Source organism: Spinacia oleracea, chromosome 5, assembly GCF_020520425.1.
Source record: "Spinacia oleracea cultivar Varoflay chromosome 5, BTI_SOV_V1, whole genome shotgun sequence".
In the NCBI taxonomy this organism is placed as follows: domain Eukaryota; kingdom Viridiplantae; phylum Streptophyta; class Magnoliopsida; order Caryophyllales; family Amaranthaceae; genus Spinacia; species Spinacia oleracea.
The window spans coordinates 56,261,360-56,288,059 of record NC_079491.1 but is presented as its reverse complement, the minus strand read 5'-3'; the positions used below and the strand labels follow the sequence as shown (position 1 = coordinate 56,288,059).

Below are 26,700 nucleotides of genomic sequence, written 5' to 3'. Positions count from 1 at the left end.
TTATTTTTTCTACTATATATTATTAGTAATAAGAGTTAATATATTATGATGATAGTAATTATATGATATTAGTAATAAGAGTTACTATATTATGATGATAGTAACTATATGAGTATAAGGATAACTATGTCTACAACTATTTGTAAGTGTATAACCATCGTTAATAGTAAGAGTTACTATATATATATATATATATATATAGTTACTATATGTTCTAAATAGTTACTATGTTTTTTTTTTATATTTAAATTATTAACATTATTTATTATTTTCAGGTATGCTTTTGATACAAAAATGTTCTGGTGGTTTGGTACACAATGTTCAGGCAAAAAAAAATCCATAGTTCTAGCATTGTACACCATTTGTCTTTAAGAGTATATAATCTCTTGAACTAGTCATCATTTTCCAGCTTAAAAGTAGTTATAATAGAGTTTCAAGTCTGCTCGAAGTCATTTGGTATTATACACCAACTTAAACACTTGCAAAATGCATTTTTGAAGTTTTTATCGGAATTCAATAAACTAAATCAACTGTTTGCATTTTTACTCAAGTGCCACAAGCATAACCTGTGTCGTGTAGAAGGACAAACATGAAAAACAAGAATGAATATGCAGTTACTCTTTTACAGTTGTAATTACTCTTCTAAATAATATAGTTACTCTTATCCTATTGAAGATATTAATGTTTATGTTAATGGTTACTATTTCAAAGATATAGTTACTTTAAACAACTCATGGTTTCTATTCTTAATAAACGTTATGAGTATAAATTCCTTAATTTTTTTGTGAAAAACCTGAAAAACAAGAATAATGACATATAGTGATATAATTACTCTTTTGGTAAATATAGTTACACTTTAGGCCGTGCGTCTTTAAATGCTGTAAAATACCTAAATACCCTGATCGCTAATTATAATATACACCCGATCCATACAAGTGGGACTGACTTGTAAATTAAGATAACAAAAGATAATAAGATATGCTTCTTAGAAGATATTCCGTACTCCGTAATAATACAAACTTTTTTATAAGGCGGTCTTACACAAAGGACCACATTAGTGTCATATAAGTTAATCACTGGAACTAATTAGTTAATCACTGAAACTAATTAGTTAAGTAATAGAACTAAATTAGTAAAGCACTAGAGATAGTTAGTTAAGCAATGGAACAAATTAGTTAAGCAATAAAACCAATTATAAACCGATCAAAGTGATCTTTCCAGCAAAGCGATCTTACACAAAAGTTATCGCCGTAATAAAGTAAACTCAAACTTAAATTATTTCATTAACTTAAAGTATTCCATAAACATGGAAGCATACATATTACAACTATATTTCCGTGGTATAATCAAATAAGATAAGAAAGTGGGTTAACAAACGATTACCCAAAATTCACTAAATCTTAACGCGATAATGAACTTGTAAGTACCCCTTATATCTCACTTTGCCACTAAATGATCTAGCATTTTGATGGATCATTTGTTCTCCACCTCAAACGCAGAAATTGGGTAAGAACGGGAAATACCAGTAGGGGTACCAAAGACAATTTTACCAGAACTAGGATCATCGATTGAGATCTCATTAAGAGTAATCCAGATCAAGAGTTCCTTAGCTTTGACTCCATGAAGCTTTTTCATCTTACGGTTCTCAACAAAAGCAGTCACATGAGTATCGTAGGATACTTGTTTACCAATCTTGGTGAATCGGTGTTGGATCGCCTTTTTTTGGGTCAACCACACGAACCCGGTCGAACGGTTATACCCAACCTCCTCAATATCGTCCATTGGAAGAAGACCGTTTGGCATGTTCAGCTCTACCAACAGTTCTATTGATTTTTGTTTGCACAGATCGGAACCGCTGAATATTTCTGCATTTTCTCGGTGCCTTTCAATGAACTGGGCTGACATTTTTTAAACGGGTTTCTTTTGCGTTGGAAGTATTGGGGTTGTGACTTGCGAGGAAGATGGGTTTGAACGGCTTTATATATATGAAACTATTTAATTTAATGTTTTGATAAAGGGGATCCTTTATTCAGTTTGTTGAGAGTTTGTATTTTTTGGGCAAAGGAATTAATTTGGTTAGTAGTATGGTGGATTGGTGGGAGTTGTATATTAAAAGAAAAGAAAAATGCATTAATTATACTCGGGATGTCGTTAGTTTGGACTTTGGAGGATGGAATAGGATTCGTGGTTGCGGTGGACTCCAATGGAAGGTGTAATTGACACGCAGTCACATGGAAAGTTGTTTATTAAAATTTCATGTAAAGAAAATAAAACTTGAAAAAGTAAACACTATGATGCATCATGCACTCATGCATCATGATAAAACTAGCACGTAGATGTAAAACTAATACCATCGTTAATCATGAGCAAAATAAAGAAAATGTATTTATTAATAATTGTGATTTATGAATAGTGTAAATAATATGACATGTATATTTGTAACATATTGTATTTTTTGGAATTTATAAATATATTTTAGGACAAATTGTTTTTACCATTAAAAAAAATCGAAAAATTGTTTTTTACCACCTAAAGAAAATAAACTTGTATTTTACCACCTAAAAAAATATAAAATGTTGTTTTTTCCACCTAATAACGAAAATTGCTTCTTGGGAACTCGGTGTATTTTTCTATCGTACTTGAGGGGCATGTAAAGTTACTCGATGTATGTGTCTACCTCTTGTCTTGTCTTTAGTTACCTGTTAATGTCATTAGTTACCTCTCTTTGTCTCTGTTCTTGGGAAGCAAGTTGCTTCTTTCTAAACAATCCTCAAACCCATTGTGCATAGCAACTTACTGTGCATAGCAGAGTAAATAGCATAGCAATAGCAGAGTAAATAGTGTTCCGGTTGCGGACTTGGAACAGGAAAGGGTTACTTGTCTCCGATACTAAATGCTGACTGTATCCTGCACAGTGAAACCGTTACCTAGCCTCGGGGGTGATCCGAGAATTACCCCTCCGATGCTTAAGTCGGATTATACTGATAGCTCTGTAATAGATGCCTGCAAGAATGATTGGGGTTGAATTGCGTACCTTTGGCATTTATGGGGGTCAGTATTTATAGACGGGTTATTTGTACGGAGGATCCGGGTTATTACCCTTTGGTCCCGGATCCCCCCCTTTGGGTCTGACTGGTGGATACTGACGAAGAAAGGCCGACTGCGGGTAGTATACCTTGGATACCGACTGCAGTCTTGGTCTCTCCCTGGTGACTGTGTATTCGTAGGAGCAGTTATGGGATGTCCTACCGACTTGCCGGTAGGGCTTCCCGTACAACTAGCCCCCTCAGAGTGAGTACAGCTGTACTGGCGGTTGTAATTGCTCTGACAGAAACGGGCGCCCCGTACAACTAGCCCCCTCAGGGACGACCAACACCCCATTAGTGTGGTTGTCCTGAAAAACTATGGTTGCAGTGATTTTGTTTACAATTCTTGTTCTGATGCCACGACTAGCCCCCATTAGGACAAGGATTGGTCGTGTTTTCAGATTTATGGCTTTGCAGGCTGAATGGACATTTTCCAGATTTGGCTGATTGGCTCCCTTGGCCTACTGGGTCCACCAGCCTCCTTGAGATATTGGGCCGACTAGCCCTCTTGAGATTTTGGGATTACTAGCCCCCTTGATATTGTGGGCCGACTAGCCCCCTTGAGATTTTGGGATGACTAGCCCGCTTGAGGTATTGGGATGACTAGCCCCCTTGATATTGTGGGCCGACTAGCCCCCTTGTGATTTTGGGATGACTAGCCCCCTTGAGATATTGGGATGACTAGCCCCCTTGAGATATTGGGCCGACTAGCCCCCTTGAGACATTGGGCAGACTAGCTCCCTTGAGATATTGGGCCGACTAGCCCCCTTGACATTATAGGCCGACTAGCCCTTTGAGTACACGTGGCGACGGTTTAGCTTCTTTGCTACGCGTGGCGGGAGATTTCAAAAGTTTGATTATAACACGTGTCAACCATCCGTGATGCCTTGGAAGTTGGGAGGATTTCAACCGCCCAGATTCCTCCCTGTCGTTTCAACTGCTCATTAAGTTCCCTTTTTCTCCTTAAGTATCAGCGATCTTCTTTTTCTCTCCACTTTCATTCTCTCTCCTCTTTCCTTTCAGTTGGTTTTCTTTGCTTCTCCCTGACGATCGTTTCTCTCTCTACTTCCTGTTTTTCTCTTTGGTGTTCGTCTTCCCCTTTGCTTCTCTTCAATTACCCCTTTTCGGTAAGTTTTGCTTATGTGCTGGTCATTTTTGGGTTTTTTGGCATTGTTTAGGGTTTGGTTTCTTGACTTTTTCTCCTTTCTTCTTTCAGTTGGGTTCTGGTAAACTTTGCGGCTGTTGAGGGTAGATTTCGTCGTGAATTCCCAGAATTAGGTATGATTTCAGCTCACTTGATCACACTGAATTATTAACTTGCATAATTAATTAATACTGAACCGCATTTATTAGACTTAGCATTGAATGCATACTTGGACCAAGGGCATTATTTCCTTCAGTCTCCCACTTGTCCTTGGGGACAAGTGTGCATTGCCTAATTCCTTTTTCCCTTGATGCTTGCTCATGAACATAAGGTAAGAGTAGTCATCCTTATTATGTCCAGAGGTATTTCTGGGTTTTAGAGTGCAACTGATCAAATAAACAGATAATCACAGCCTATGATTCATCTGAGCACGACCATGCATTTTTCAGTTTCCAGCTCTCCGAGTGGCCTTGTACAACGTTCAGCATCTCATCCCGATTTATGGGAGGACAATCCCAATCTTGTGATATTGAGGTTAGACTTTGTTTGATAGGTGATTACCTGAGGTTGCCGTTATAGTCTCCTTTTACGGTGCGACGCTTGACAACTGACAACGTCAAAGTAACCAATTCTCAAACAAGTAATCTCAAATCACTCAAGTATTGAGGATTAATGTCTAATAATGTGATAAAATTTACTTATGACAGATTTTCATCTCTTACAGTAAAATTTCATAGGTCTATCTGATACTTGTCTTCTCAAAGTAAGTATCTATGCAAATGATTACGACATTGCCATGTCCACATAGTTCAAGAAACAGAACTACTAGTCATCTTGCATTCTAGTCGTCTAGCGTTTTTTATGCGTCCACCTTTATAGAAAACTTTCGACCAGGGACCATTTTCAACTTTTGACATTCAAGTTCAATTGATAGAGATTTCTTAGTCACAGGACTTGTCCTGACAGTCTATCTTAAGTATATCGTCAAATTGAAAGGACTCATCATTTAATACTAAACCAAGATTAAATGGAATATGAAAATACATTTCATATATGATAAATGTTCAACCCCAATGTTTTACAAGCATGGGCCTCTAACCCATCTTTAAAACAATTAATGGAATTCAAAGCTATGCTTGATTTCCAGTGCCACAATGTGAGTGTTGTTTGTCACTTGTTGCATAGGTTTAGTTATCATGCTTTGTTAATCTTAATATCCTTTTTCATCGAATGTCTTTCGAGATAGGATGATAAGATCTTTTGAGTATGTTTATTTTGTGATCTAGTCTTTCTTGCTACAATAGTGGTTCTACGCATTTTGCAATGAAGAACCATCAAGCCAACAGACATGTGATCTACCCAAGTTCAGTGAAGAACTCTTTAACATAAACAACTCTGTTTCATTGCTTCTTAGGCAATAATTAATTTTACTTCAACTGTATAGGTTGCTAGTGATGCTTTGTTTAGATTTACTTATCCATGCATTTCACAGATATGTGGAAGACTTTCCATCTGTATCTTAGAACATAGAAATTAATATTTTAATTTCCCACACAAAAACTCATGGTCTTTAATCCATGTTGCCATTTCAAAACACGATGCTCTGTAGCTCGTCCTTGCCAATGGTTAACTCCAAAGGGATCTTGCTTGATCCTTTGCTAATGTTTATACGTGTAGCATCAATATTTAGCATATCTTTATTTCCTTGAATCAAGATTTATTCCTATGTACCTTTTCAAGTACCATACGTTTTTCTTGATCTCAATCTAGTTGATCTTTACATAGAACAATAGAGGATTGGTATATGTTCGTCATGCCTGAAGCCATACGATACATTTTTGGCGATCCTTATATTATATCATACATGATAAATTCCTTTGCAGAATAATTCCCAATTGAATTCTATTCATGTAACTTTAGCTATCCAATTTCAGTAGATACTGAATCCAGCTAAATTCTTTGACATATAATATAGGTAAGAATCTCATTAGATTATTTGATGTTTAACTTAGTAAAGGCTTATACATAGTTCAAACATTCTTTACTTAGATTTATTCATATGGGTCGAATATCTCCAATGGAGTCTTTCGTGTTTGATTTAGTAAATGCCATTACTTAATCTAAAACAATATTATAAGATCTTTGTAAATAGATCTTAATACCCAGTATGTACTAACACTACTACAAAAAATGGCAAAGAGACCCTTCCTAAATGGCCTAAGAGACCTTCTTTCAAGGGGTCTCTATCTCAGAGGTCTCTTTGATAAAGAGACCACTCTTCTAGAGGGAGTCTGTTTGTTAATAGTTAGAGACCCCTCACGTAAGAAAGTGGGTCTTTTATGTAAACTTGGTCGAAAATATTTTAGAAGGGAAAGAGACCTCATATTAGAGATATGAGATCTGTTTGTTAAAAATATTCAGACCCCTTATGTAAGATAGGAGGTCTCTTTGATTTTTTTTGTTTTTTTTTTTCAAGAAATTAAGACCTCATATATAAGATAGGGGGTCTCTTTGTTACTTTTAATATTTTACAAACTAAGACCTCATATTTTAGATATGGGGTCTCTTTGAATTTTTTTTATTATTATTACTAGAGAGTAGAGATCCCTTTTTATACCTAACGGATCTCTTTGCATTTTTTTTTTTAAAAAAAATTTCGATAATATGCCATCTGAATCTGCTGCTATAATACATACACTAGTTGATTCATTGCATTTTTTTTGAACCCTGCTGCTATAATACATAATTTGTAATAATTGAGAACAATTCCATAATAATCCATATATTACCAAAAAAAATATATTTCCCACGAGTAATGCTCGCAAAAGATTTACAATAATTGTAATTTTTATAAACCTCAAAGCTTTACATTGTAATTTCCAAAAACGTAAAACAAAAACCAGTTCCAAAATATAATCATTCACACCAATTTACCAACTTTGTTTTCTTCATCCGCTTCTTGCTTGAGCAAATACTCGACCCACATGTTTCTAACCTCATCCACATTTTCCATGAATAAGTTTCTTCAGAAAACTGTAATAAGTAGCATAATTAGTAATTAAACAAATGAATTGTTCTACAATCGTTAACAAAATAGGTAAAGCCTCAAAAAAAAAAAAAAAAACTGTTAAGGGGGTGGTTTAGAGTTCTCACTGGTTGTAGGCCAAGGGCAGCTGCAACGTTCGGCCTTTCAGGTTATAAATGTATGGGGCAATCAAGATAAAGAAGTTAGTTTCTAGACCCAATCTACTGGATTTGTTAAAACACTAACTTCGGCAAACAACAGTGAACATGCCTCTGCTAAGGCTAGCCTTGAGTCTATCTATCATATGGCAAAGATGCCTCTGCTAAGACTAGCCTTGAGTCCATCATATGGCCAGGAGGGGCTAAATCCTCTCCCAGAGTTTACTGCCACTCAAAGATCCTAGCTACCACCAACTAAACAAAAGTTACAGGCTACTGCATTGACGTCAACCACCTCTCTAGCCTATTAGTTAAATTTTGGTAGATTGATAATGACTTGAATGTCTCATGTTTAGGTATCTTTTGCAATTTTACTGTTTACTAGTCGACAATTGACAATGACTAGAGATTGGACTGGACACAGGTTACTCCAAAATTTCAGTAAGAAATTTCAAACAACATGACAAGTGCCACTTACCTCCTGTTTCAAATTGTCGTTTCATTATAGATTTGACATTGACTACAGTTATAGTTTGGACTCTACAAAAGTTACTTAATATAACTACATTTTAGATGCCAAAGGTAACGATATAATACCAGAAAGATGTTTAACTTGATACTACATCCTTAATTGGTGACAGTCACTCAAAGATCCTAGCTGCCACCAGCAAAACAAAAGTTACATGCTACTGCATTGACGTCTTTGATGCTGTATGCTGCATTGACGTCTTTGATGCTGTTTTAATTACCCTAAGTACTCATTTTGGACTCTTTGCACTCCGACAAGTATACGGCTTAAATGGCTGACATTTAACATTTGCACTCCATTTTTCCTTACATATAAATCACAAAAAATAACTATATAAGAATATGTGAATAGTGCTAAAACCAAGATGGTGCAATTATTAAAAAATGGAGGAAGTATTACATAATTCCACATCACAAGTCCTAGATGCTTCTAGATACACCATCACTTGATTTTTCATTACTCATGTAGATTTTTCTAGAGTAACCTCTAACACTCCCCCTTAATCTAGAAAAATCTTGTATTTAAAAAAAATTCATTTTTCGAAAATCTCGATGATGCACTTGTCACCAACCACCAATCGACATGAACGCTCGAGTTTCATTAATGTTGGCACCCGTGTTACCAACCTCCATCTTCTCGATACCTTTTATTAGTCTTGATCATTTTCTCGTTGGTATCCATGTTAGCAACTATCCCACTGATGCACATGTCACCAGTTATCTTATGAAATTTTTCTTTAAATTTTATTTTGTTATTGGTGCTCATGTCAACAACCATCCCACTAATGCTCTTGTCATTCGCAAACTTCAAAATTTTCTTCTTCATTTTCTCCATTGTCAATTGTTGCTCCAAATTTTTTCTTTTGTTGTGGTGCTCATGTCACCACCCATCACTGCTAATGCTCATGTTATTAGCAAACTCCAAAATTCAGGTTTTAGGGTGTTGGGGTTTGGATGGAGTAAGGAGGATGATGATGATCTTGATGGCTGTTCTTTAATTAGTTGTTTTCTTGTCCTATTCTTTTTAGGCTCTTAATCCTATAAAAGGAGGACCTTATTACTGAATATTGGATTAAGTTGGAAATAAAGAATTTTGAGTGTTTTTGTTAAATCATATCATCTACTTGTATTAACTTGAGGGTGAAGTTCTCTAATCAAGTAATATAAATCGTTTTTGATCTGGTAGTAATTCTTGGTGGCTTGGGCTTTAGAGAATTAATATAGAATTTCTATCTTTGTGTGTGTTAGGCGACTAATATTCACATCAGGTTGGTTATGTCGTAGCTTAAACAACTGGGTCTTGAAGGTTTTCTGTGGAGAAATTTTTTTGCTTCCTTTATTAGTAGAGATCAGTTTTTCTGACTCTGCTATGAGATTTCCATTTCAAAGTGATTGTCATGGTAGCTCAGATTGTGCAAATTATATTGGAAGTAATTGTCATGGGATAAAGCTGCTTTTTATCCCCTCTTTGAATCTATATTGGGGTTCTTAGGCTGTTCTAGATGATTCTTAGGCTGTTGTTTGTTGTGGAGAAACCTTGCTAGTTGCAATTTCAATGGACAAATACCTTATACAATTTCTCTCATTGTTTTGTTGCAGTTGAGAGTTTTTAGCATCTTGAGCAATTCTCCTTACACAGGTCCTCCTAAATAAAGGATGATGAGGGTTTGGATGACTGTGAATCTGTGATATCTGATAATAACTTATAAGGTAAACTAAAAATAATGCTCAAATAGTTATTTATTAGTCTATTAGCTCAAATGGTAGAGCAATGTGTACTTACACATAGATGTAGGTTCCTACATAGACTAAACTAATTTGATAATTTTACAAATTTTACACTTACATGATTGTTCGTATACATATTTTAAGTAGACATAATATTATATCTCAGAACATATAATTGACGCACACGTCTCGTGCCTTTATTAATAGTTTTATAAAATGTATCAATTGTAATAAATGTGGTCGAAGTTAGTAAACGAATAGTGTGAAAAGCTAATATGATGCATCTATGAAGTATAAACTAAGTGAAAATAAGTTGAGAATAACAAAACTTTATGAGAGAGAACGGAGAGAACGGAGAGAATAGAGAGTCATCTATCGAAGAAGATGACTTGATGAAAAGGTCGAACAAAAAGACGAAACACCATGGAAGAAACGAGGGAGACATGGAGATGGAGAAGGTAACTTCCCATCTGAAACAAACTCATGTAAGAGATGACGGTTCGAGAAGAGAAGGATACTCATACAGGAATGCTACCGACGGATTCCAACCTCGCTTGACACAACAGGTTCATTTAGGGCAAATGGACTACAATGGAGAAGATGACTATACGGACGATGAACAAGAAAACATGCTGGAGATCGAAGATCCACATTGCCCTGTAATCCAGTTATCCAAAGAAGAAAGGGCAAGATTGCGAAAGCCATGGTTAAATACATTGATAATCAAACTATTTGACAGAAGGATGAGATACGAAGACCTCATTAGGAATCTTCGATACAAATGGAGCCTGAAAGGGGATATCTCACTGACGGATGTCGGATGTGCCTATTATGTAGTACGGTTTACCAACCAGGAAGACTACAATTTCGTGTTAAGCGGAGGACCGTGGATTATTGGTGAAAGCTACCTTACGATAAGGAAGTGGATCCCCAACTTTGTTCCTGATGAAGCACCAATTAAGGTTCTCACAGCTTGGGTACGCATTCCCAATCTATCTGTAGAGTACTTTGACAAAGCTTTTCTCATGAAAATAGGTGAAAAGATAGGTAAAGTGGTCAAAATTGATAGACACACGGAAGCCATGAGTCGAGGCCAGTATATTCGGTTATGTGTGGAAGTGGACATTTCAAAACCGTTACTGTCAAAGTTTAGACTTAATGGAAGAGTTTGGATGATCCAGTACGAAGGTCTTCGTCAGATTTGTTTCAAATGTGGAAAATTGGGACACAAGGAGGAACAATGTACAACATTCACAAGGGAAGATAGTAGCAGTCAAGGCCTCAATGTGGAAAAAGGGCAAATTGAAGCCAACAAGATCAAGGCAAGTGCTACACAGGTGACTGAAGAGAGGTATGGATCGTGGATGCTAGTTCAAAGACCGTCTCGTCGAACCATAAATCGGAAACAGGCGAGCCAAAGCAGGAACCTTGGTTCGAACCTAGAGGCCAACCAAGTGAGCAGGCAACAGAACAACCATGGAGAAAGGGTTTGGAAGGAGAAAACCCAGGCGCAAAATCAGGGATTTACCTTGACGAAGTCAAGATTTGATATTTTGAAGGAAGGCAATGAAGTAGGTAATCAAGGCGAGAATTCAGAAGAAGTTGAATTAGTCAATCCAAGTAGAGAAGTTATAGAAAGTGGCAACAAAGAGAATAAATCAAAGAAAATCAATTCAGTTGAAGTAGAACCAAAATTAGGAGATATGAATTCAAAAGATACGGAGCAGATGGAAGGAAATTTGGATGACAATAAATCCCTAGAAATTAGGGATTCGGAGAGTATCGAAGAGGAAGAGGTGGAAACAGAAGAGGAGAATAACACGCCAGAATTAGGGGAAAGTCAAGAAATTGATACAAGGATAATTGGTGAGGTGGCACCCCCTACTTTTAGGGAAAGGAAAGAGATTAGGCAAAGGAATATTTTACCTAGGGGTAATTCTAATGCGAATCAGAATAGGAGGGCAATAAGTCCAAGAAGAGTCCCATTCAAAGAGAATATTCAGCCTACGAAATTAAAATCCTTTGAACCCCGTGTTCTACTTAGTTCAAACGGGTCAAATCTTGTTAACCTAGGCAAAGAAAACCCTATTGCTCTTTTTCCCAAGTCAAGGGTGAATCAAGATCCCATAACAAACCCACTAGAGAAAGAAGTTTCTGGTTGCAGTCATGGCATCGAATCCTTGTCGAATCCCAATAACACTAGAAGTACGCATCCCTCCAGAATACACAATGTTATTGGAAGAACGTTCCGAGGGACCGACCATGGTTTCCGTACATCCACTACTGAACAAGGTGGAACTCAATTTGATGGCAGGGTTACCTCCAGTTCATGTTCCGAAGGTGCTGTTAGCTTCAATTCAACCACCATTGGAGCTAATCCATCCGATGAAAGCGCTTCGAGAGATGTGGGTGAGAAGGCTACCTAACGTGCCGTTGTACGTGTATGATCTGAAGGAAATAATGCCCTTGGTCCAAGTATGCATTCTATGTTAAGTCTAATAAATGCGGTTCAGTATTAATTAACAAGTTAATAATTCAGTGAGATCAAGTGAGCTGAATGCCTAGCTAGAGGCCGCTTCAGTTCAAGTGGAATTAATGATATTAATCCACAGCTTACTCTTGACTGAACCCGTAGGGTCACACAAATAGTACGTAAACGGATCAAGTATTTAATGGCATTAAATACTCCATCTATGGATATTCGGAATCGACGGATCTTGGTTTCAGAGGGAGCTGAGATCGTCACAGGCAAGAAATGAATACTCCGGAAACGATGATATTGCCGGAAACGGAAATATGGATCGTATCGGAAATATAAATATTATCCAAGTCGTAGATGTTGCCGGAAACGGAAACATGGTACGTATCGGAAAATATTATCGGAAATGGAAATATTGCCAGAATCGGAAATATTGCCGGAAACGGAAATATTGTCAGAATCGGAAATATTATCGGAATCGGAAAATAATTCCGGAAACGGAAATATTAAATATTTGTTCGAAACGGAAATTAATTCCGGAATCGGAAATATTAAATATTGTTCGTATCGGAAATGAATTCCGGAATCGGGAATTTAATCGGAAGCGTATCGTACGAATTAGCATCGGACGAGGCCCGCTAGACGAAGGCCCAGCACGAAGCCAGGCCGTCGCCCAACGAGCCAACGCACACCAGCGCACGCCAAGCCTCGACCAGGCCCAGCGCAAGGCCAGGCCCAGCCAAGGCCTTGGGCGCGCGCGCGGAGCACAGCAGTGGGCCGAGCGCTGTGCGCCTAGCGTGGGCCGCAAGGCTTGCGCGGGTGTACGGTGCTCGTGCATTGCTTGTGCGGGAATCCTGAAGCAATCAGGATTCAAAGTATGATTAAATCCTAAAACTATTAGATAATGATTATTTAATTAGAGTCCTAGTAGGGTTATAATTAAATAAATTAGTATCCTAATAGGATTCCAAAACCCTTTCCATAACTCTATAAATAAGTGCCTAGGGTCACATATTTTAATAGATTAATTCAAGTATTCAAAGTGAGTTTTTGAGAGAAAATTCAGACACATTTCTTGACTATAAGTGCCGAAATTCTTTAGTACCTTAAGGGCGATTCTAGTTGGTCAATCTTAAGGCGGATCCGGACGTCATGTGGACTATCTACGGAGGGACGACACTTGGAGTCCGAAAGACTTGTTCTTGTTCGGTTCGGGCGCAGCTAGGGAAGGCACGCAACAAAGAGTATGCATCTAAATTATGCTATATGATTATGTGTAAATAATATGTATTCCTGGCTAAATGGTTTTTTCCGCATGATTTATGAATTGTCATATGTATCATAACCTAACAGTGGTATCAGAGCCTCTTATTATTTTCATAATCTAAATTGCATGAACATGGTTAAATATTACAAATTTGCAAGAATTAAAAGGGGTGATTAATTTTCGTAATTGTTAATTAATTGCAAATTGCGTTTATTTAATTATACGTACACAGTTTTTCGGCAGTTTCTTTGTTACTCATCCAAATCGAGTGATTTTTGTGTCAATTCCGCATGTAAAAGGCATTCTAAAATTTTGACAAAAATAGTAATTTTCTGCCGAACCCAGAATTCTCAAATTCGAAGCCTAACTATGACTTTTCGAAGGTTTTAGTTTTTCGAATGCAAAATTTCGTAAATTTAAGATGTTAAATTAAATATTTGCGATTCTTGTTGATAAATCTTGAATTTTTGATTGACCTACTGTATATGTTTAACAAGTTTGAATGCCTAGCCTTGTTAATTATGCAATCTAATTTGTAATTATGATTAATTTGTTGAAAATTAGAATAATTTAGAATTAATTTGATTTTCATAATTAATTATAATTTAATTAGAAACCTATGATTAAAAACCACCATAAAAATTGTAAATTTATGATAAATTTAAAATTTTTATGACCTAGGCTTGAATCCATAATAATCGGAAATCAATTGAATAATAAATTTTCGATTTTTCGCCCTAAAATTATGAAATTAATATTATTTATTAATTTGTCATTAATTTTAAATATAAATTTTAAATTTTTATGCGATTCGTTCATATAACTTGCACGCACAAAGCAATGGACGCTTCGTGTTACCCTTAAGGGGTGTTGTATAGTGCGGGCATGCGACGACGAGCAAGGGAGCTCGTCGCCCGTGCGGCACGAATGCAATGAGCAAGGGCATGGTGCACGAGCACAAGGCAGCAGCCCTGCCTTGTGTCGTGGGCCACGAGTTATGGACGAATGGGCATGGGCGAAGGCAAGGCAAGGCAGTCGCGTGTGGGCAGCAAGCGAGCTGCGCCACAACGCGCACTGCCTCGCGCAAGCGCGCGCAGCCTCGCGCGCAGCGAGCGCAAGCTCGCGTGCCACGAGCGCTGCGCCCAGCGTTGATCGCGCGCAATTGCTCGCGCACAGCGAGCGATGCCTCGCGTGCATCAAGCGCTGGCGCGCGCGCAGCGAGCACCACTTGTGCGATGGCTTGCGATGGAAGATGCAGCAGCTATGCGACGAGCGCATGGGCTGCGCGCACATGGCCAGCGATGGCTGTGTGCGTGTGGCCCATGGGCGTGCGATGCGTAGGGTGTTTGCGTTGCGATTAGATCGTTTTGAATGTTTAATTTGAAATTTTCAGTTTACGTAATTTTAATTAATTTTAAAAAATTAATAATTTAAATTATTTTCTTGGATTTTAATTTTGAATATTGTAATTATAATAAATTTTATTTATTCTAATTATTTTACTAAAATTAAAATCATGAATTAATTTAAATACGACTGAAATTAAATTAAACTTTTTGGATTCAATTATAAATTCATATGAGCTTTAAATTTTAATTAAATTTGTATGTTTCCGGTTAGACTAGAAATACATTTTTATGCTTAAAATTAGTAAAGCATACGAATTTATTGGTTTAAGTGGGAGCCCTTTTAGTCATAAACTCTTGATTAGGTCTACAAATCCTTAAGGTTAAAACAACTTGATTAGAATTAATAAGGACTGAATAATTGGTAGATTATTGGTGCCCTTGATTAATTGCTGCAAATGTTTACGTGATGCATAATGTGTTTTACTAACCAGCTATGTGGGCCATTCATGATAATGAATGGGTGAATGGTATATATTGTATATGTACTGTTTTGCAGGTTATGAAGTGACTAGTATGGCCCAAATAGGATAGAAAATATGGTCTGCGCACCATTAATTTGAATGTAATTGGTCTAAAGTACCAAAGTTATTTTTCAATTCAAATATGGTCTGCGTACCATGAAATAGTTGTAATTAGTTTTAATTATAGCTTATCCTATTTGAAGAAAATGGTGCCTCCCACGAAGATTTTCAAGACGGACTTTGAAGTCAAAGCTTCAAGATGAAGTCGGGCCATACTAGATCACATTTATCTTATGCATGCTTTAAGTTATTTATTGCTTTAAATATGTCTTAATTATGCATAAGATTGTGGCTTGATTATGTTGCATGATTAAGGATTTTAGTTCACTTAAAATCTAACCAACATAGTAAGAGCCTTAAGTTCCAAACTTTAAAAAATTGAGTTAAAAGGTGCCATGCCAAAATATACACTTGCTTGGATATCCTTTACATCAATCTAGTAATAGTTTTCGCTCAGCGAGGTGTTACTTATTGGTCCTAAAGGGGCAAGGTACACAAATAATTGTGAGTACATGTTAGTTTTGGTGAAACTCAACGATATAAGTAAGGAGTCCTTTTATGTCGTGGCAAAATCGATAGGTTTACCTAATAAGTTCTTAGACGTACCTATCAACCAAGAATAGTTTCTAGACTATTAGCAAAAGGCTTTTGCTTACCTAAGATGTTTTAGGATTAAGTCAACAAACTGTGCTTAGTTCTTCAATGATTTTAGGATCTTGGAATCATTTTATTCACACCTGCCGGAACAATAAATTCGAATAAAATGCTAATAACTTGTTTAAATTGCATGATTGCTTTTCAAGTTATTACGCATGATAAATGTTTAGACTTTGCATGCTTCAATTATGTTTTAATTATTGTTTATAATTAAATATCTTGCACTGCAATAAATCCTTTTAGAAAGGTAACAGTAAATTTCTTCGGTTGGTAGTGAATCCAAGAACGATTCACGGAAATGAGAGAAAGTGAGCAATTTAAAATGTACGTTTCTTATAGCGACTTTTATGGTTGTTTTCGAACATCAAAGTCGAATGGCAAACCAATTGGTGCTTGTGAATTCAAAATACACTGTAGTTTTGAGATCATAAAGCATTGAGTTTAATGCACTCAGCTTTACCAATGGTTAACAACCTAATATCTTTGTCCATTTAATTCTCGAATGAGTCTAGTCCCTAGACATTCGAATAGATCGATGCTTAGAGAACTTTAGAAGCTTCTGGTAAGATCATCTAGTTGAAACTTAATATTCAACATAAATTAAATGGTAAGAACCTTGTTGGGGTGACATTGGACATGTCTAACAAAGTATAAAAGTCAACACTAAAGAATTCAATTCTTAAGACTATAAGAAAGGGTACAAGAAATAGGAAAACGAGGAACAAATGAAAGGAATTTACGATTCCGTTTCTACCTATAAGTTTATGTTTAAAGAGAAGTGACCTAGCAATCAAACTTCCTTGGTATCATATACCGCTTGAGGTTCTTACTTCGGTAATAACTCAAACAATGGAAGCTAGGATACACTAATGACCTACAAGTGGGAAATGAAGCATGGCAATGCTACATTAGTTGTAGGGTCATCTAGTTTGTTTTAAGTCCTTTCAAAGGCTGGAACTTAATGGCTATTTTGTTCCATAATCAACATACCTAAATTTCTGTTTTCAAACACAGAAAGACTCACATTCAAGAAAAACAAAAACAATGTTTGTTTGTTTATTTGAATGAAATGGTCAATTACAGGTTGAGTCAATATGCTTGATTAAAACAAACAACTCTTTAAAGAACTTTACTAGGTTCAAATCAACCCCTTGATTTGAGTTCCACTAATCTTTGGCATTGTTGCTTAGACCATATCAACAAATTAACATTCAAAAGCTCTATTTTGATGGACTTTTGAAAGTTCATTGATTTCTAGATCAATTTAAGACGACTAGTCTTACTTGTTGAAAGTAACAAAAGATATGAACTATTGTTAGAACGCCTAGACAATAGAGTTCAAAGCTAAAGAAAGATTTTATGACTTTATTATTTCACATGGATTTGAGTGAATATAGGTTTATTTACTCAAATGTGATATAAGTTGAATCTGTTTGGCTAGTTCAAAGATTCAGAAGTATAAAATCCACTTGGCAAGAAATCATAAAGATCTAGGTTAGATCATGTTGATGATTACTTGAGACCAAATATGATCATCAATGATTGTGTGTTGTAATTTCACAATCTAGGTCCATAAGATATGGCATATCTTAGTTGGAATAATCGAAGTCAATTGGTACTTGATTCGATTAATGATGAATCATAAAAACTTTTCCTATAATTTCTAAAACAAAATGCTCAACTACCACCAAACTAAACCAAATTCGTCAAAGCTATTGAAAAGTAATTTCAGGATATCTTTTCAATTAAATATATCTAAAGAGTTGCTAAACTCAGTGGGAGCTTAGTGTTTGTTATTCAACAAACTAAGGCCCAAGTCTAGATATATGTTTCATTATGATTTATTCAAATGAGACACAAGGGTATTGTTTCTACCACGAATTTTTGAGAACATAATGTTTGTTTGCTCGAAATAATGTCCTTTTGGAGATTCGTTTCCAAAATGACAAGTGGGAGAAAATAGACCTCGAAAATCTTCGAGGCGAACAACAAACATAAACGGACATTCCGGAGGCTTTTCGAAGTGCTTCAGAAAATCCGAACTTATCCTTTAAAGACTTTAGAAGTGGCTTTAAAGACTAAACATCTCTTAGAAGACTTTACAAGTGCTTCAAGGAGAACAGAATATTCAAAGGACTTTCAAGTAGCTATTGATATTCTATTGTTTGATGTTCTATACCCAAGTAGGCATAGAATTCAAGTCACTGAAACTATGCAATTCTTCTATTAGATAGTAAAGAAACCTACAACTTGCAGTCAAACTAAAAGAAGTGACTTGTAAGAAAGCTATGACGAAACCCAGATTCCCTAAAATGGTTAGAGGCCATATATAGACTATATGTTTAATTGGTTAAAGGCCATAAAACATACTCAATGTTTTGATGACAAAATTGAAATTTTGTTGATTTGCAAGAATAGTTTCACACCTATTGGTTGCAAGTTTGTTTTAAGGATAAAAACCATCAAACATGGAATTGTGTTCACACACAAAGCTAGATTAGTTGCTAAAGGTTACAAGAAAATTCATGGCATGGATTGTGTTGAAACCTCATGCAAAATCGTAATGCTTAAGTCTATAATTCAAGCAATGATTGCATATTGGTACATATAGCAATTGGATGACAAAACGTATTCCTCAATCAAATGTTGGAATATAATATGTACATGGTATGTCATAGAATTTGTGGATCCAAATAAATGCTTGAAAAGGAAAGCTAGCTTATAAAATCTAAGTACATATTTAAGCAAGCAATTGGGAATTGGAACTGTATTTTAAGTGAAGCTAATAAGCATTTTAGTTTCATAAAATATACATGATTCTTATAGATATATAAGAAGTTTAGTGGGAGTACTTAAAAACTTAATTGGTCCTATGTGTATCACACACATATCTCTATATTGTAAAATAACATTCAAATGCTAATGACTTAGATTTGAGATTATTCATCAATGATGGACCATGGCGAAACTTAGTACATACTGGGTATTAAGATCTATTTACAAAGATCTTATGATATTGTTTTGGATTAAGTAATGGCATTTACTAAATCAAACACGAAAGTCTCCATTGGAGATATTCGACCCATGTGAATAAATCTAAGTAAAGGATGTTTGAACTATGTATAAGCATTTACTAAGTTAAACATCAAAGGATCTAAATAAGATTCTTAACCTATATTATATGTCAAAGAATTTAGCTGAATTTAGTATCTACTGAAACTAGATAAGCTAAAGTTACATGAATAGAATTCAATTGGGAATTATTCTGCAAAAGAATTTATCATGTATGATATAATATGAGGATCGCCAAAAACGTATCGTATGACTTTAGCCATGAAGAACATATACCAATCTCTATTGATCTAAGTAAAGATCAACTAGATTGAGATCAAGAATACTTATGGTACTTGAAAAGGTACATAGGAATAGTTCTTGATTCAAGGAAATAAAGATATGCTAAATATTGATGCTACACGCATAAACACTGGAAAAGGATCAAGCAAGACCCTTTGGAGTTAACCATTGATAAGGACGAGCTATAGAGCATCGTGTTTTGAAAATGGCAACATGGGTTGGAGACCATGAGTTGTTGCGTGGGAAATTAAAATAATAATTTCTATGTTCTAAGATATAGTTGGAGAATCTTCCACATATCTATGAACTTCCTGGATAGGTAAATCCAAACAAAGCATCACTAGCAACCTATACAGTTGAAGTAAAAGTAATTATTGCCTAAGAAGCAATAAAACAGGGTTGTTTAAAGTTCTTCACTGAACTTGGGTAGATCACCTATCTGCTGGCTTGATGGTTCTTCATTGAAAAATGCGTAGAACCACTCTTGAAGCAAGAAAAACGTCTGCTAACTTGATGGTTCTTCATTGCAAATTGAGTAAAACCACCATCGAAGTAAGAAAGACTAGATCACATAATAAACAAACTCGAAAAGATCTTATCATCATATCTCAAAGAACATTCGATGAAAAGGATGTTAAGATTGGCAAAGCATGACAACTAAACCTATGCAACAAGTGAGAAGCAACACTCACGTTGTAGCACTGGAAATCAAGCATAGCTTTGAATTCCATGAATTTTTTTAGAAGATGGGTTTGAGGCCCATGGTTATAAAACATTGGGGTTGAACATTTATCATATATGAAATGTATTTTCATATTCCATTTAATCTTGGTTTAGTATTAAATGATGAGTCCCTTCAAATTTGACGATATATTCAAGATAGACTGTCAGGACCAGTCCTGTGACTAAGAAATGTCTATCAAGTGAACTTGAATGTCAAAGGTTGAAAATGGTCCCTAGTCGGAGTTTTCTATAAAATTGGACGCATAGAAAACGTTAGACGATTAGAATGCAAGATGACTAGTAGTTCTGTTTCTTGAACTATGTGGACATGGCAATGTCATAATCATTTGCATAGATACTTACTTTGGGAAGACTAGTATCGGACAAGACCTATGAAACTTTACTGTAAGAGATGAAAATCTGTCATAAGTAAATTTCATTAAAATTATTATACACTAAATCCTCAATACCTGAGCGATTTGAGATTACTTGTTTGAGAACTGGTTGCTTTGACGTTGACCAACCGTCGCACCGTAAAAGGAGGCTATAAAGGCAACGCTCAGGTAATCACCTATCAAACGAAGTCTAATCTCAAGATCGCAAGATTGGGATTGTCCTCCCATAAATCGGGATGAGATGCTTAAAAGTTGTACAAGGCCACTCGGAGAGCTAGAAACTGTGAAATGCATGGCCGTGCTCGGATGAATCATAGGCTATGATTATCTGTTTATATGATCAGTTGAACTCTGAAACCGAGGAACACCTCTGGACATAATAAGGATGACAACTCTTACCTTATGTTCAAGAGCAAGCATCGAGCGACAAAGGAATTAGGAAATGCACACTTGTCCCTAAGGACAAGTGGGAGACTGAAGGAAATAATGCCCTTGGTCCAAGTATGCATTCTATGTTAAGTCTAATAAATGCGGTTCAGTATTAATTAACAAGTTAATAATTCAGTGAGATCAAGTGAGCTGAATGCCTAGCTAGAGGCCGCTTCAGTTCAAGTGGAATTAATGATATTAATCCACAGCTTACTCTTGACTGAACCCGTAGGGTCACACAAATAGTACGTAAACGGATCAAGTATTTAATGGCATTAAATACTCCATCTATGGATATTCGGAATCGACGGATCTTGGTTTCAGTGGGAGCTGAGATCGTCACAGGCAAGAAATGAATACTCCGGAAACGATGATATTGCCGGAAACGGAAATATGGATCGTATCGGAAATATAAATATTATCCAAGTCGTAGATGTTGCCGGAAACGGAAACATGGTACGTATCGGAAAATATTATCGGAAATGGAAATATTGCCAGAATCGGAAATATTGCCGGAAACGGAAATATTGTCAGAATCGGAAATATTATCGTAATCGGAAAATAATTCCGGAAACGGAAATATTAAATATTTGTTCGAAACGGAAATTAATTCCGGAATCGGAAATATTAATATTGTTCGTATCGGAAATGAATTCCGGAATCGGGAATTTAATCGGAAGCGTATCGTACGAATTAGCATCGGACGAGGCCCGCTAGACGAAGGCGCAGCACGAAGCCAGGCCGTCGCCCAACGAGCCAACGCACACCAGCGCACGCCAAGCCTCGACCAGGCCCAGCGCAAGGCCAGGCCCAGCCAAGGCCTTGGGCGCGCGCGCGGAGCACAGTAGTGGGCCGAGCGCTGTGCGCCTAGCGTGGGCCGCAAGGCTTGCGCGGGTGTACGGTGCTCGTGCATTGCTTGTGCGGTAATCCTGAAGCAATCAGGATTCAAAGTGTGATTAAATCCTAAAACTATTAGATAATGATTATTTAATTAGAGTCCTAGTAGGGTTATAATTAAATAAATTAGTATCCTAATAGGATTCCAAAACCCTTTCCATAACTCTATAAATAAGTGCCTAGGGTCACATATTTTAATAGATTAATTCAAGTATTCAAAGGGAGTTTTTGAGAGAAAATTCAGACACATTTCTTGACTATAAGTGCCGAAATTCTTTAGTACCTTAAGGGCGATTCTAGTTGGTCAATCTTAAGGCGGATCCGGACGTGCTGTGGACTATCTACGGAGGGACGACACTTGGAGTCCTAAAGACTTGTTCTTGTTCGGTTCGGGCGCAGCTAGGGAAGGCACGCAACAAAGAGTATGCATCTAAATTATGCTATATGATTATGTGTAAATAATATGTATTCCTGGCTAAATGGTTTTTTCCGCATGATTTATGAATTGTCATATGTATCATAACCTAACATGATCGCTATCCCCCCTTTACAATGATTAATAAGCAAATAAAAATAATGATGTGGAACGTTCAAGGAGCAGCGAAGCCAGCGTTTATGTCGACGCTTAAGGAGATAATTAGGATCAATAAGCCGAATGTTCTTGGTTTGGTGGAAACTCATGTCAGTGGAGACAAAGCTCAACAGATTTGTAATCGAATTGGGTTTAGTGGTCAAGTGAGAGTAGAAGCGCAAGGCTTTAGTGGAGGCATTTGGTTATTTTGGAGAAAAGAAGAAGTAGATGTAACCCCTATTGAAACCCATGGGCAACATATCACTGTCAAGATTGCGAGGGTGGGAGAAGAGCCATGGATGTTCTCGGCCATATATGCAAATCCAGATTCCTCAATCCGTAACGACCTTTGGAGAGCTCTAGAGGACATTAAGAGGAGTTTTAATGGACCCTGGTTAATTGCGGGTGACTTCAACGAGACACGAACAATTGGAGAACGTCATGGAGTTGGAGGCTCAGAAATGCAGAGACGTTGTAGAGCGTTTAGCGATTGGCTAGACACTAATGGTCTCATCGATTTACACTTCTCAGGTCCTCCTCATACTTGGTTTAGAGGTGATTCTGAAGCAACATTCAAATCCGCTCGATTAGACAGATTTGTTTCGAATGAAGACTGGAGACTGAAATTTGAAGAAGGAACAGTGAAGCACCTTCCTAAAGCCTGCTCGGACCATTGTCCCATCCTTTTGAGCACTTGCGGGTTTGCACCAATTCCGACTTCTCTTAAACCCTTTCGATTTCAAGCGGCGTGGCTAACTCATGAAAAATTCAAAGAATTTATGGAGCTGAATTGGAATAATATGGAACCATTAATTCCATTCCAAAAGATGTTGGCGATTAAATTGAACGAGTGGAATAGGGATATTTTCCACAATATTTTTCGGAAAAAATTGCAACTTTGGGCCAGACTGGAAGGGGTTCAAAAGTTGCTAGCAAAACGTAGACTTCACCATCTAATTGAAAAAGAAAAGGAGCTACGTAAGGAGATGGAGTTGGTGCTGTACCAAGAGGAACTTTTATGGTTCCAAAAATCCAGGTTAGATGCTTTGCGTGATGGTGACAGAAACACGAAGTATTTTCACCTTTCAACTATAATTCGCAGGCGTCGTAATCGCATTGAAATGCTGATGAATAGTGAGGGAACTTGGGTGTCTGATCCAGAAGAAGTGAAGCAAATGATAGTCAATTATTGGGAGGGCCTGTTTCGAGAAGAAGACCCAAGCATTCAATCGTTCGATTTTCTCCATGACTGTTTCCCCCCCATTGCACATGAAGATAGACTGAACCTCTCAAAGCCGTTTGTGAGTAGTGAGGTGAAGGCAGCAATTATGAGTATGCAACCATATAAAGCCCCGGGACCAGATGGATTCCAACCGGTGTTCTACCAACAATTTTGGGACCTAGTTGCTCCATCAGTGACTAAAACTGTAATGAACGTTCTTGAAGGACGAGAATTTCCTGAAGACCTTAATAGGGCGTTTCTGGTGCTAATTCCAAAGGAGGAAAATCCTCAGTATGTCAATCAATTTCGCCCTATCGGACTTTGTAATATTGTGTACAAAGCCGTAACAAAAGTGTTGGTGAACCGATTGAAGAACATGTTACCTTCGGTTATATCTCCAACTCAATGTAGCTTCGTGCCGGGGAGACAAATCACGGATAACATCATCATAGTCCAAGAAATGCTTCATTCAATGCGGCGAAAGCAAGGTAAAGTGGGGTTTATGGCCATTAAAATTGACTTCGAGAAAGCATACGATCGTCTCCGTTGGAGCTTCATCAGACACTCTCTCATGGAACTCCGTTTGCCTCAAGTGATGATAGAGGTAATTATGCAATGCGTCACCTCTACTCAACTTCAGATTCTGTGGAATGGAGAGCCAACCTCGAGTTTCACTCCATCGAGGGGGATTAGGCAAGGAGACCCATTATCTCCTTACCTTTACGTCATTTGTATGGAGAGATTAGCCCACTTGATCAACAAGGCAATTGAATTTGGTGCCTGGAAACCAGCTAGGGCTAGTCGAAATGGGCCCGAGATTAGCAATCTTGCTTTCGCAGATGATCTTATCTTGTTTGCAGAAGCTACTCCTGACCAAGCGTCGATAGTGGCTGAATGTTTAAGCCAATTTTGTGAGGCATCTGGTGGGAAGGTTAGTTGTGCTAAATCGAGGGTTTACTTTTCGCAAAACACAGCTCCTAATACCAGAGAAGCAATTTGCTCGAAGCTAAACATTGCAGAGACTCCTGATTTAGGAAAATATCTAGGGGTGCCGTCGATTCATGGTAGAGCGTCCAAAAAAGAATACCAGTACCTTGTTGACAGGGTTAACGGTAAACTTTCAGGCTGGAAAGCGAAGACCATCTCCTTAGCGGGGAGAGCTACTCTCATTCAATCATGCTTGTCTTCGATGCCGTATTATACTATGCAAACCACTCGTCTTCCTCGAGCCACATGTGATGAGTTAGAGAGAATTACTAGAAGGTTCCTATGGGGAGGATCGGAAGAGAAACGAAAGGTGCATCTTATAGCTTGGGAGAATGTGTCGAAGCCAAAGGGAGAAGGCGGACTGGGTGTAAGATCGATGAGGCAAGCGAATTCGGCTTTCATGGCAAAATTGGGTTGGAGAGTGTTAGCTGAACCCGAATCCTTGTGGTCTAGAGTTTTACGCAGTAAATATTGCGAAGGGAGATGTTCGATTGACATGTTTAAGCCTAAAAGTGACGCATCGAATGCTTGGAAGGGAATTATCGAGAACGTTGATATCCTTCGAAAGGGATTGGGAGTGGCTGTGGGCAATGGGAGTGATACCTCGTTTTGGAGACATTCTTGGGCAACGTCAAAACCTCTTATAGACCTTGTAGTAAGGCCACCTCCTAGTGAAATACTAGATGTGAGAGTTCAAGATATGTGGAATGCTGATGTGGGCTGGAACTTCGAATTATTTGCGGAATATTTATGCGCAGATTCACTCAAAGCAATCGACTCGTTCAAACTCCATGAGGATCCAGAAGCCATAGAAACTATCTACTGGAATGGAGATGCATCTGGTGGGTTCAGCATAAAGTCAGCAATGCAATTGATAAGAGGGATGCCAATAGAAAATTCTTCAAAAACGTGGAAGCAGCTATGGAGAACTCCAATTCCACAGCGTATCAGATTCTTTTTATGGCTAGTTACTCACGACAGATTAATGACAAATACGAACAGGTACATTCGAAAGCTTTCTAATGATCCTAGATGTGGGTTGTGTGGAGATGTTGAAGAGGATAGTGAACACATCCTGCGTAAATGTCCCAGTGCAATGCGGGTATGGAGAAAATTTCCATGGGTGAATGAGCAAGAGTGGCTGGCTAAACCATTTCGAGAGTGGATATATTGGAACCTGACTGACAACAACCAATCATGGATGGAAGGTTGGAATGTAGTGTTTGCAACAACATTGTGGTGGTTGTGGAAGTGGAGAAACAACAGATGCTTTGAGAGGGTGGTGAATATTCCTATTGATCAACATACCTTCATTATGGCTAGGGTAGGGGAAATTAATAGAGCAATGGAAAGAGAGGAGCTAGTGCTGGGAAAAAGGAAAAGAGATACGATCATGATTCAGGTAAGGTGGGAGTATCCTAGTGTTGGATGGGTGAAATTGAACATCGACGGAGCATCAAAAGGTAACCCGGGTGTAGCTGGCTGCGGGGGTTTAATTAGAGGATACAATGGAGAACTTTTTGAGGTCTTCGCAGCAAATTGTGGCCATAGTTCGAGCATTAAAGTGGAGCTACTAGGGGTAAGAAGAGGATTGGCTATGGCTTGGAATGCAGGACACAGAAGAATATTACTTGAGGTAGATTCAAAAGTGGTGGTGCAGTTGTTGATAGGTACGACAATCCCAAATTCATCTTCGTTCCATATTATTCGACAGTGCAAGAGTATGATCAAGAGAGAGGGTTGGGAAGTTTTGGTACAACATTGTTATAGGGAAACCAATAGAGCGGCGGATTGGCTAGCTAACTTTGGAACCAAGATGGAACAACGCCTAGTGTTCTTTGAAGCGGTCCCCTCGGATCTTCAAACCGTTTTATTGGAGGACTTAAGTGGAGTCACTATAGCAAGGAAAGTAGCAACACTGGTAGCTTGAAGCCCACGAAGTGGTTGATGGTGAGCTCGAAGGCTGGAGGCTTTACTTTGGTGTTATAGTTTTATTTCTACTTTAGTTGTGTTAAGTTTGTTCTATTTTGTTTCTTTATTGTAATGCTGTCTCAGGGGTTTCCCCTCTTCTATCACCAAAAAAAAAAAAAAAAAAGAATAACAAAACTTTATTCCAATGT

The 26,700-nt window shown here is 37.5% G+C and overlaps 1 protein-coding gene across 1 annotated transcript; it reads right to left on the bottom strand.

Moving 5' to 3' along the window:
* Positions 1–1,259: 1,259 nt before the first annotated feature.
* LOC110778681 (uncharacterized) lies at positions 1,260–2,080 on the bottom strand. Its single transcript, XM_021983242.2, has one exon. It carries the CDS (start codon positions 1,903–1,905, stop codon positions 1,474–1,476), a length of 432 nt encoding a protein of 143 aa, XP_021838934.1. The 5' UTR covers positions 1,906–2,080; the 3' UTR covers positions 1,260–1,473.
* Between the last annotated feature and the right edge of the window lie 24,620 nt (positions 2,081–26,700).

What these genes read in the sequence shown, in the direction of transcription:
- LOC110778681 (XM_021983242.2), bottom strand. Translation starts at nt 1,905, where the DNA reads ATGTCAGCCCAGTTCATTGAAAGGCACCGAGAAAATGCAGAAATATTC.